Source organism: Alosa pseudoharengus, unplaced genomic scaffold, assembly GCF_046254945.1.
Source record: "Alosa pseudoharengus isolate Yale_2024_CS ecotype anadromous, Long Island Sound unplaced genomic scaffold, YU_APseudo_1.1 YU_APseudo_1.1_scf_4, whole genome shotgun sequence".
NCBI classification, from domain to species: domain Eukaryota; kingdom Metazoa; phylum Chordata; class Actinopteri; order Clupeiformes; family Clupeidae; genus Alosa; species Alosa pseudoharengus.
This window is the reverse complement of record NW_027468774.1, coordinates 13987609-14000122: the sequence shown is the minus strand read 5'-3', so window position 1 is coordinate 14000122 and position 12514 is coordinate 13987609. Positions and strand designations below refer to the sequence as shown.

Sequence of the window (12514 nt, the reverse complement as noted above, 5' to 3'; positions counted from 1 at the left end):
CGACCCTGACCTCCTACAGTTTTACATTCAGCACCCAAACAATCCTGTGCTGCTTTGTAGCCATGTAGCCATTTTCCCAAGGCTGTAATCCCCCAGTTGCTAAACCCACACACTCCAGTTCACTACCAGTACAACAGCAAGAGCTGAATTCAATTTTGACAAGACACCCCATACATTTTTGACAAGACACCCCATACACCCCATCCCTCCCTTCCTCCAAGCCTCCCCCTTCAACAAGCTGTCAAACCCTACAAGTACATTCTTTTGGTGAGCGCCTCTCCACCAATCTCAGGCAAACACGCTGGACAGCTAGTGCTTTCTCGCCCTCTCAGCCCAACGAGAATAAAAAAAGTCCACAAAAACACCACTAAAAGGAAAGTGCAACATGCATATCATTACATTTCTCTTTGTTGGTATACACAAATCGTATACAAAAATAGTTTGTCTGCACCCGGTACCAAAAACATAAAATGCAAACGTTACCAAATGCCGTGCTGTTAGGAGATGGTGAAAAACAGGAGCCTGTGAGCAACAATTTTAAATGAACCATCATTATATGGTTGGAGAGTAGTGTGTAATTACGGGCAGACCTGTAGCAGTTTTTTTATATTTAACAGTAACAGTTTAACAGAGTGATAATAATAATAATAATAATAATAATAATAAAAATCCACTTATTTATGGTTACAATTTATTGGAAAATACACAACAATCAGCTACACAACAGTCATATCTTGTACCTCCAAAAATAACAACTAAAACCAACAGAAAACACAGCTATTTTTCACTCAACTTCCCTGCTGGAGGAAGAAACGACTTCAAAGTCTTGAGTTACAAGAGGGGACTGCAATAACAAATACTGATTGAAAAGCCAGGATATCACACTGTTTAGGTCCTTAAATCACCTCAAAGTATTATTTAAATATCAGCATACCACAACACAAATACACTTAGGTACAAATAGGTTCACCACTATGACCTCGGCTTTATTCATCAAGCCTCCTACAAGACTGATTCACAGATGAAGACGCCAAAAACCATCAGCCAACTTCACAAAATGGCCCATCTCCTACGCTTAGAGAAACACAATCTCGCCACAGCCAAGACTACATAAACAAACCAGGGTTCGGATTTGCTCGAACCAACAGAAACCAGATAAGTCATTAAGTGTGACATTTCATGAACTGCATAAATCACATCACTACACGCAGCGGTAGAAAGACTTTGAGCCCGCTGCTCCTTGTCTAAACCCCCCCCCCCCCCCCCCATCTCACACAATTTCTCACACAGCCCCCGGATCCATTTTGAATGTATAATGGCCTGTAAATCCCACTGGTCCTGGGCTGGAGGGAGGCTTGTCTTGGCCAGCCAGCTCAGCTGCTCTGAATGGCTTCCAGGGTGGAGCCCGGTCCCTCTGTGCCCTGCTGCAGCCAGCGGAGAGGAGAGGCTTTTCCATTACAATAGCACTCTATTCGCAATACAGCATGAGGGAGAGGGCCAGCAACACAAGAAAAGAAGAAGACAGCTCTCTCTCTCTCTCTCTCTCTCTCTCTCTCTCTCTCTCTTGTTGTGTTCTTTTCATGCTGACATCAATCACCCACCCACACACATATACACAAAACATGCACAAACACACAAACACACACACGTCTGTATACAAACTCATGTGGATGGGAAGACACAAAAGAACAAGCTTGTACTAAAAATCTACACACATAAAACTTTCTCTCGCACACACACATGCACACACACATGCATACAGACACGCACGCACGCACGCACGCACACACACACATACACACACACACACAAACAAACACAAACACACAAATGCAGACCTGCATGGCTCCACTAGCAAGCTCCCTCCACTCCAGTTTATTATGTACACTGTGTAATGGATTTAGTTTAATTACAGGGAGTGCTGAAACCCAGCGGCTGTATTGACTCTGCACCGCTCTGTCTTGGGAGCCAGTTATGCTCCGCACTAACTACTGCCACATCCTGCGAGAGCATCATCTAAATAAGTTCAATACAGCAGCTTAATGGAAGAGGAGCTCTGAGCCAACAGGCAAAGCCCATGCGTCACGTTTCTATGTGAGGGGTGTGTACCACATGGTACCACTGAAGCTCCCGAGACATACTGGCTCTATGTAGAGGTCTCCATTCAATTAAAGGAGCCAGCTAAAGTACATAGGGCCCCGACAGGCAGCTAAGTAATGTATAAATAACAGTGACTAGCACAGCAAATCAAGTCTGGTGTCATAGTACTCTCCTCCCTCACTGTGTGTGTGTGTGTGTGTTGGTATTCTATCTCTAAATATCTCCCCATCTTCCTCTGATCTCTCTTCCTCTTTTTACATCTCTGTCCTTCCTCCCCCACTCTCTTTCTCTCTACCAGTCTGTCTCTCTTTTTCTGCCTCACCCTCTTCCTCTCTTCCTCTGCCTGCCTGCCTCTCTCTCTCTCTCTTTCTCTCTGTCTCCATCTCCTCGCTCTCACTCTCTCTTTCTCTCTGTCTCCATCTCCCTTTCTCTATCTCTCTCTCTCTCTCTCTCTCTCTCTTTCTCTCTGTCTCCATCTCCCTCTCTCTCTCTCTTTCTCTCTGTCTCCATCTCCCTCCCTCTCTCTCTCTCTCTCTCTCTCTCTCTCTCTCTCTCTCTCTTTCTCTCTCCGGAGGTTGGGAGGTTGCGATGTCTGCAGAGACGTGCTGTGCTGTGCTGTGCTGTGCTGTGCTGTGCTGCCGCTCCTCTGGAATGCGGGCTGAGCTATGCTGTGCTGCTTATCGCCGCGTCCCTCTGAGGGCAGCTCGAGTTCTGGACAGGGCCACCACTCCTCCTGGGCTTCTGCCCTATGCACACAAACACGCCCCTCCTCTGTGTGTGGACCCCAGCCCCACCTCAGTTCACCCTCCGCTATTTACTTTGGACTGTCCCTCTGAAGATTATCAGGGCCACTATTCTCTATATTTTTTGTTCTTCAAATCAGCCCACATCTACCCAGTAGGACCACGAGTGTGTTTTAGGTGCTACGTGAAAGCTCAGTTGTGACATCCTGAATGCTTTGTGAACTTCTGAAGCTTTTAAAGATAGCAGGTCGCTGGCCGATCCTGATGACAAACAAAGTGACTTATTATAGATTAGTGGCAGGCAGCTCCACTCCCCTGGGCGGTGCGATGACTTGCTTAGGACGGGAATTCAGTTCGGGTCCGGAACACGGTGACCTACGAGAATCCAAACAAGCCTGTGTTTATCTAACAATGGAAAACTTACGGACATTTCGTTTTTTTTCGTCCTCGCGGGAGGCGAGCGATTACCCAGTGTCTGATGTCCACTTCTGGCTAATCTGGCAGATGACCCACTTTTCTGTTTCTGTCCTGCGGCGCTGGTGGTGCAGCCTGCAGTCCCTTACAGAGGGGTCACAAACATCAACATTGGGAAATAATACATTGAGGAATTTGGCCCGGGCCAAGAGGAGGAGGAAGAAGAGGAGGGTTGGCTGGGTGGGAGAGTGGGAGAGTGGGTGCGAGCGCTTGGAGGAATGCCTCCACTTTGGCTGCTGTAAACGTGTGTGTACTGTACCTGTGCTGAGAGAGCGAGCGCCAATGCGATGGAATGTTTGAGGGAAGGAGGCAGAAGAATGCGCCGCTTCACTCACTGGCTGGGTTGTGAGATCGGTCAAATGGGGCTGCCGCTCTACGGGTTGTCACAGGACAAAAGCACTGGGCCAGAACCAACCATCCTCCTCCTGTTCCCCCCTCTCACACACACTCAAACGAGGGTAGCCAAAAGCCTAGCGCTGTTCGGATGCTTACATTGGCTAAGCCCCAGAGTGTATTCCTGCCTTGGCGCAGACGGCCCCTAAAACACCACTGGGCCTGTGGCTGAGCAACTCCCTTCACCAGGAAAGAGATGATACCTACCACCTCTTGTCCTCTGAAAAGCCTTTCTTTCTCTCTCTCTCTCTTTCTCTGTCTCTCCCTCTCTTTCTCTCTCTCTCTTGTTACGAAACCACCACTCGCAGTAAGAGTTTTTGAATGAATCCCTTTTTTCCTGTGCGGTGGAAAAACTGATGAGCAAGACTGGAGTGATGGACCACATGAGTGTGCGACATATTTACACATGCGTGCAAAAAAAAAAAAAAAAAAGACATCTGGGCTGCATTAGGGCCCGTGTTTGCGAAAGCATCTACTGAACACGCAGTGCTCTGTGCTCGTGACGCAATTCCCAAAAATGAGCAGTAAAGATGGAGGGGTCCAGGGGGCCACGCATGACTTGCACCATAAAAACCAACCTGCCAAATGGGGAGAGGTGTTCAGCAGCAGCGGCCCCCTGGCAAGCCTCAGTCCAGGAGCCTGGCCAAGCACACAGCACACAGCACATGGCACACACAGGCACGCCACTCCAAAGTGAAAGCATTTTGTTTTCCCCCCTGTGCAAACAGTGGCCAGCTCGCTGCCAGGAACGTAATCACCGCACGCTCGTCATGGGCCACAGAGCGAAGAGGACACTACTGTCATTTTTCATCGCACACAGACATAGCTGACACCTAGGCGTCAGCGGTGTGTCCCAGCATGGACACATATGCAGTCTGCTGTTGACATCAGTGACCTGGAGATTTCTTATAAAACAGGTTGTGATGGTGAGACCAGATCACAGTCTACTTTATATTGTTCATGCAAAACTGGTATACATGCATGCTGATACAAATTATGCACAAATGTGTAAATATCGGAAGCACTAGTGCTATTAACATGCATGTTTCCATACTGTGTGCCTCTACTGCGAGTCACTTGGGATTAAAGTGACTCTGAGGTGGTGTTTGACATAGTTTAGGACTTAAAGTTTGTATCAGCGATTTCAGGCCCAAAAAAGTCCCAAACATAAATGATCACATTCATCTAATCTTTCGTCTAGCTCCGATCCGCTAGCTGTTTGCCCCATAAGCAGGCCGTCAAAAAAACGCATCTCTGTAGGCGGCCTAGGCTCCAAGATCTGTACACAAAAACAATTGCTACCAACAAGGGTTGGCAACCCATTCAAAGGCAAAATAAAGTGTTTCAACCAATAACCAACGAAATGCACATTTTAATGGAGGAAGGGAGGGGGAGGGAGTAGCGAGCTAGCTCTCTGTTTGTGTTTGAACATCAACAGAAGTGACGTATCCCTGATATCGCTGATACAACCTTTAATATTCATGGTATTCCCCTTCCTTTTCTATAGCATTATAAAACTAGCTTAGCATTACCAGAGCAACTTATACCCCTGTGCATTATACATGCCTGCTATTTGTTACACTCATGAATATGCTCCTTAAATATTGTTCCAGATGTTATGTTTTCTAGTCAGTTCCATTTCTTCAAAAGCGCGAAAAGTAAACTCAATTGGTGACCGCATTCTATTTCAATCAGGCACTGAAACTCAAAAACGATTCTAGGGACTGGACTGGGCTGGACTGTGACATATCCACAAAACACAAACAGTGCTTTTCCCCTCTGCTCACTGGAAGGCCGCTGCGGCTTTTGTGGGCAGCCATGTCAGCCTTCAACAAAGCAGTGCCGCAGACTTCCTGTCGGCTGACTCTCAAAAGAGCTCAGCGAGAGAGAGAGAGAGAGAGAGAGAGAGATAGAGAGAGACAGAGAGAGAGAGAGAAAGAGGGAGAGAGAAAGAGGGAGAGAGAGAGAGCAAAAGCAGTGTTTGCGTCCAAACACAATAAGGTTGGACTGGCCGTTCCGGCGCTCCCATCCACTCTGATGGGTCTGGGTCTGAGTCGGCCCCTGAGAATAAACAGAGCCCCTCTCTGCAGTACTGCTGCCTTGCCTGGCTGTCATCTGTCCCCGTCTGGAGGTCTGCTTCCCAGTTTGGGTCATGTCACAAATAAACGGGTTACAATTTCAGGTGACAGATTTTATACGGTATTTTATGTGATATTTAAGTCAAGATAATGAATGATTGATGAAAATCGCGTGGTCAATTTGCAAGATGAATAACATGGCTCACGAGCAGCCTCCACTCTTCTCCCTCCTGCCTGCTCTGCACACAGCCCAGAGAGCCACAATAGGGAAGGCACAGGGCATGGTGGAGAGAACTCATACAGTAGGTCTGTTCTCATGGCTTGTGCCAGCACTTCTCCTAAGAGCCTCCCTCTCCCTCTCTCTCTCTCTCTCTCTCTCTCTCTTTCTCTCTCTCTCTCTCTCCTTCCTCCCCGCTCTTCCCAGGGCTTGGTCTCAGCGGACACGCTGGAGTCGAGGCCAAATCCCTCCATGCTGCTTCTCCTCTCGCATGTCCACACAGCCCCTGACAGGCCACACTAATGCTATGCAGCCCAGATCCTCCTGGGGGCTCAGGTTATATGGCAAAATAGCTTTGCCATGTGGGCTAATTGCTCTACTGCTAAGTGTTCTTGGCACGTCAGGCCCGCTGGTGCTGTTTCCTACAGATGTATCATTAGCTGTGCCAGGCCTGAATGGGAACTACAAGTAAAATACTCTCAGTTAATGAAGAGGAATTTATGTCTGGTTTACAGTGGGCCTAGGGCAAACAAAAGGTAGAGAAGCTCTGCACACCCACACACACACACACACACACACACACACACACACACACACATTACTCACATACAAACAGCAATGTCCTAGACTGGCTTCAATGATCTCCACTTGCCAAAAGCGTCAGGAAATGTGGATACTAGACAGCCAGAGAGACCGAAATATTATGTCATATCCAGCCAGTGTTGGGACACTTCTGGATGTGGCCAATATTCGCACAAGCACTCCCTTGTTCAGAAACAAAGAGAAGGAGAGAGGGAGGTGAAGAGATGGCTTAAATACTGGGCTCACTGTGATAGCCAGACCACTGTATAATCCTCCCACTCACTCGGCTCAAAGACCCTCACACTCGCTCGGCTCAAAGACCCTCACACTCGCTCGGCTCAAAGACCCTCCCACTCACTCGGCTCAAAGACCCTCACACTCGCGGTGGACAAAAGAATTGTAGAGGGGGGGGCAAGGGCACGGAACCTATGACCCGAACTCCCTGTGCAACACGAAGAATCTGTCAGGGGTTAACAGGCCTCAGAATCGAGAGAGTGGAAGGCTGCATTTAGATGATATCCACAGACGTCACAAGCGCTATTACAGAGCATTAACATTCAAAACAGCCTTCCAATTGAGAGGGTAGAACACATTTAAATGGTAAAGAGGTCGAAATAATGAAACACTCTTTGTTGTCGAACACAAAAAATGAGGGCAGACATGCTCAATAAAGGCATCTGGCAATCCAGCACTCTTTGTTAGGTTCTAAGATTGATTGAATTGTTTGCAACTCAATTAAATGCTCAAAAATCAGGCATCCCCCATCTCTCGTTTTGTACAGAACGGTAGAATAGCTCGGGTCACTGATCCAAGAAATAAATTGAGTTCATTTGTACTGCTGCCCAGCCCTGACTGCAAAGACCACTTTTAAGAAAAAGTAAGAGATTAAAACAAGGGAAGAGACCCACCGACTAATGTTGGGCAGCCGTAATTCAATTCACTTAGGGGGCAAATTAAAACCAAATTCTCTTATCTGATGGAGATGTCCACAGACAACAGAGGGTCTGTCTCGTTTGATTTTTCGCACAATGTGACCGCGGGGACATCCCGAGATGTAAACATGGGCAGTGGTGCCAGGTGGCACGCGAGGGCAGGACAGGGAGTCTCCACAGAGCACTTACTCCACCTCAGTGCACTGCGTCCCTTCATCAAAGCTGGCCCCCCAAATCTGATTATAAGGGCCTATGCTGAGTCTTTGAAATGCATATCACAGAGAGGGGAGGCAGGGGGAGGGTCAAGGATGAGGGCGCATCGGGTGACTGTCATGTGACGGGAGGCCTCATCTTTCAAAAGAACTGGTGGCAAAGGCACGATATGCCAGTGAACTTGCTTGCTTTTTTTTTCCCCTTTACGCTTAGGAAACCCTTGTGTTCGACTAGACACCTACTTGATTCACCACACCATTACATTTTAGAGAGCAACATGAGAAAAGGATGAACCAATAGAGAGAGGGACTGTAGAGAGACACACTCAACCCGCACATATTGCTGCCTACTGGAGCAAGCTGGGTGATCTCCTCTCGGGAGATGACAGTTGCTCCCGAACCGCCTGAAGTTTTGTGCTACTGACCTACTTTTTAGCGATAAGACCCTCCATAAAAAAGGTGAAATATTCATAAAGATACGGATGCATTGTGACAGAGCTGTGCATATTCATGACTACTCATGTGCTGCACAGACAGTCTGATTAAAGATTGAGAAGACTCCTGCACAGAGACGCCCAACTCATCAAAACCCTGTAGGTATGCGCGCATCCAAGCGTGGCACACATAAATAAGTCACCGTGGCGACCAGGTTCCCAGCTCTCAGAAGGTCTAATTGAGGACATGCACATGTCTTTAATAGTTTGTCTGACAACTTTCAGCTTCTTTCCGCTGTATTGCTAATTCATCACAATGTGTTCTGCTTCTGTGCCTTCTGGGTTTCTGTCAGACTATGGTAGTGCTAGAGCTGGAACTTTAGCAGCTTCACTAATTTCCAAGCAGATGTATCTTCCTGTAAGCACATCTGTGTTGTCATTTCCAACAGAATATGGATGTGGTTGTTCTGTTTGCTTAAACAAGATCATATGTTTGTGTATCCTTATGTCTGTGTACATTTATGTGTAAGCAAAAGAATGTTTAGACAAAGTCACTTTTAAAACCAAATTTCATGGATACTTAGGGGCACATGCAATCTTATTTTTGTTGGGTGACTTGAAGAGTTACTTTTATTTATGTTTTTCATTTTTTTCATGTTTGACATTACATTGTGACTGTGGGAATCCCAGTTATGTTCCCCCTTCATGCATTGTACTTTTAGGCACTGACTGAGAGAAAAAAAAGTCTGTACTTCCCTTTGCTTCTGTAAAGTGGTGAAGGACTGTGAATGTTGCAATGTTTCTCTCAGGTGCTTCCATACTACCTACATACATACTAAAACAGGGCCCACAGTACACTCTCTGTGAGCAGACTAGGCATGACTGAGTCAGTGGGCTGCCCGTCTATTTCTCTCCACTCTGACCGAAGAGACAGTGGATCGAGAAAAAAACTCATGTGCTCCAAATTCTTTCAGTAGATTTAGTAGCATGAAGTATCCCATTGTACTGTTCAGGTCAGCGGGTTGCTGTTGCTGTTTTTGGTGGACTCACCAGTTGGAACTCGCTGCGGCGGCCGTAGGCCTCCTGTATCCCCGTGTCCCCCCACAAGGCCTGCAGAGCGGGCGCGTACAGCTGGAAGGTGCAGGGCTCCACGGGCAGCCCGGCCTTGTTCTCGAAAGCCATGACGAACATGCCGTGCTTCTCATTCTCCGAGTTCTGCCAGGTCACACCCAGCTTGTCACGGGCGTCCACCAGCACCCTCATCCCCTGGACCAGAGAGAGAGAGAGAGAGAGGACGGACAGAGTGAGAGAGAGAGAGAGAGAGAGAGAGAGAGAGAGAGAGAGAGGACAGAGGCAAATAGAGAAGATTTAGGGAACAAAAATGAATGGGTTAGATTAAAGAGAGACAGAAAGACAAACTAGAACAAATGCAACAAAGAGAGAGAGATTTATCAGACAAAAGAAACTAAAAAGCTAGAACAGACAGTGGAAAGACAGTCAGTCATCATCCATTACTCCTGTCTGCACCCTCAGTCACACCTCCAGCAGGTCAGATGTGCAAACACACACACAGAGGCTTTTTAGCTCCCTGCAACAACCCCCACCCCCCCCCCCCCTGCCCCACTATCATTTACAGACTCCATTAACAGGTTTCTCTGTCCAAGGGGTGTGTGACCCAATGCTCAGGTCATCCGCTCTGAATCTGGCTTACGGATTCAGTTTGGAGACCAGTTGCCTAGGGATACATTTCATTTTGAGTAGCAAAAACAGAGAGATGGAGAACAAATTACACCAAGCAAACGTATCACTAGAAGTGCTACTTGGTTCTTCCTACTCATCGGTTGTGATTGAGTGTCACTCCATTTGGCAGAAGAGTGGGTGACCTAAAATGTAGCCGAGCTGAAAGAACTAAATCATGCACAGTCGCTCTCCTTAATGTACATCTCCCTGCTGCCTCACAGAGTGCTCCGCCATATCCCTGTCACAAATAATAACATCTCTGGCCAGCTGATGTAGGCAGCACTGTCTGGTCTATAAACAGAGCCATGACAAAAAGCCTTCCAGGGGAAGCCAAAGAGAAGAGCTGCTCGGAACTCCCGGGAGAACTGTAAATTCAGGCCGACCACAAGTCCTTATTGGACCTTTTCATTTCCAACTATAACAGAGAGTGTACTAGCCAAGGTCCGGTGTGGGTGGGACTGAGTATATACACTAGATCTCCCACTTCTTAGGCACCACATGCCAGACACACAATGGAAATATCATAAGGGGTTGGATGACTTTGTTCCTATTTATTTCCCTCTTCAAAGCAGCACAAATATAAGCAGCTAAGCCGGCTTAATTGTAATTGCAGGACTGACCACAGACGATGCTTCTTCTTCCCCCTTGGAACAAACAGGACACCCACTATTCAATTTGGCACACTAAAATAACATCCTGCGCTCAGAAGGCATCCCAGAAGGAGGCTTCTGTTCCTTCTTCTAAACGGCATGTGAATCAACACTGGTGTTACTCACACGGTGAGTCTGTGCCACTAGCTGGCTGGCCTGGTATAGTGATTACGAGCAACATGCCCTAGGGTGGGATTCTGCCCCCACACTGTTTATTAAAGCTGTCCATCTCAGTGGCCACTGGCCAGCCAGCGTGCCACTGAGTACCTGTCTGCGCCATGTCACGTGCAAGCTGGGATGGCAGTCGCAGGCCAGAACCCGAGGGGTTATGGGAAACTCACGTGCGGCTGGAGCATATGGGAGAGATGGCTCTAATAACTTGAGGAACAGGGATGCTGTGAAACGTGTAAAAGCCAGGGAGGTTTTGCAACAGGAAATGAGTGCGGTAGGGTCCCGACGGGTCCGAGCGTTGTCTCCGTCCGCACGCTGGCTCACCCGCCGTGGCTCTTCCTGGTCAGCCAACAGCTCAGCACTAAAATAAACAGCCGCAAGCCTCCCCCGCTGACGCCGCAGAAATGCTCTTTATCGCCAGCGCACTTCCAACGCTGTCAGGCACAAGACAGGCCACCTTCCTGTGGGACACCGCCACCCCTGTGAGCTCTTATTTTACACCCACCCTGTTACTCTGTTGTCTCTTTCAACCTTGTTCTCTGGTTTCCCTTGTTCTCTCTCTGTCTTTGTTACTCTCTCTCTCTCTCTCTCTGGTTGTCTTTGTAATGTTTTTTTAGTAAAACATCATTTATACTTTGCCATTGTCTCTTTTGTCTTGTTTACTCTGTGTAAGTGTTTACATTTTGTTTCCTTTATTGTTTACTGTCTTTATTTACCTCTCTCTCTCTTTCTTTCTATCTTTCTTTCTTTTCTTTCTGTCTCCCTTGCTCGCCTCCATTTCTATGTTTGGTCTCCAGGAGACTGGCCCGTCTGCCCTAGACCCCACGCATGAATCTTTGACCTCTCACCTACTTCTGCCAGTCAGTATCTGGGGAAGGACAGGCTCTCCCAGGCAACTTCAACAGAAGGCAGAAAGAGAGAGAGAGAGAGAGAGAAAAAGAGAGAGAGAAAGAGAGAGAGAGAGAGACAGACAGAGAGAGAAAGAGTGAGAGAGCTAGCCACGCTATCACAGCTTAGAGGTCAGATATGGGCCTTCCAATCTCTCCCCAGGCAATGGCACAGGCCCAAAAATAGCTCCGAAAACCACCAAAACCTCACCTCAGTGTGAGTGGAGAGCGCAATGCACTTCTCAGAAACACTGATGGGGGGAAAAAACAACCCAGACTGCTTATTTTTACAACTGTATCTCCCACTTCTAGTTCAATACGTTTCTTTTTCCTTTAGCCTTCAACTCTTTGACAATGAGTGACATATCAATGAGGCTTTGTGCTGGTATTATGGCCAGTTAGGGATTTTCCCCAACAGACAAACACGGGCAGAGTTGAGACAGTTAGAAAGACAAAGAAACAAAGTAAGATAGAAAGACAGAGAGAGAGAGAGAGAAAGAGAGAGAGATGCATATGTCTTGATGTCTTGAGATGCATACTGTATGTCTTGCTGATTATCTTGAATGCATATGTATTTGACATATATTTGTACTCCAAGCATTCTCTATGTTGTTTAAATGTTCGGTTTTGGCCATGCAAAAATATGTCATGCTAATAAAGCTTACTTGAAGTGAATTGAATTGAGAGAGAGAGGGGGAGAGAGAGAGAAAGAGTGAAAGAAAGAGAGAGAGAGAGGCTGGACACATAAGTGAGGAGTCAGTATGAGAGAGCTTAAGAGGCTCATACTCGCGGTGTGGTTATGATGAGTAAGCAGCCGGGGCCTGGTTCTGGGTGTCTCTCACCACCACTCAACCACAGCTAAATCAGCTAAACAACCCCTCGTCCTTCAGCCAGCAGCCGG

The 12514-nt window shown here is 47.3% G+C and overlaps 1 protein-coding gene across 3 annotated transcripts in view; it reads right to left on the bottom strand.

The window, feature by feature from the left end:
* Positions 1-12514, bottom strand: part of gna12a (guanine nucleotide binding protein (G protein) alpha 12a) — a 34551-nt gene that overhangs the window by 13335 nt on the left and 8702 nt on the right. For all 3 annotated transcript variants that reach the window (XM_076264925.1, XM_076264923.1, XM_076264924.1), the window contains one exon: positions 9216-9431. In XM_076264925.1, the coding sequence (XP_076121040.1) occupies positions 9216-9431 (216 nt within the window). The remainder of the gene's footprint in view (positions 1-9215; positions 9432-12514) is intronic.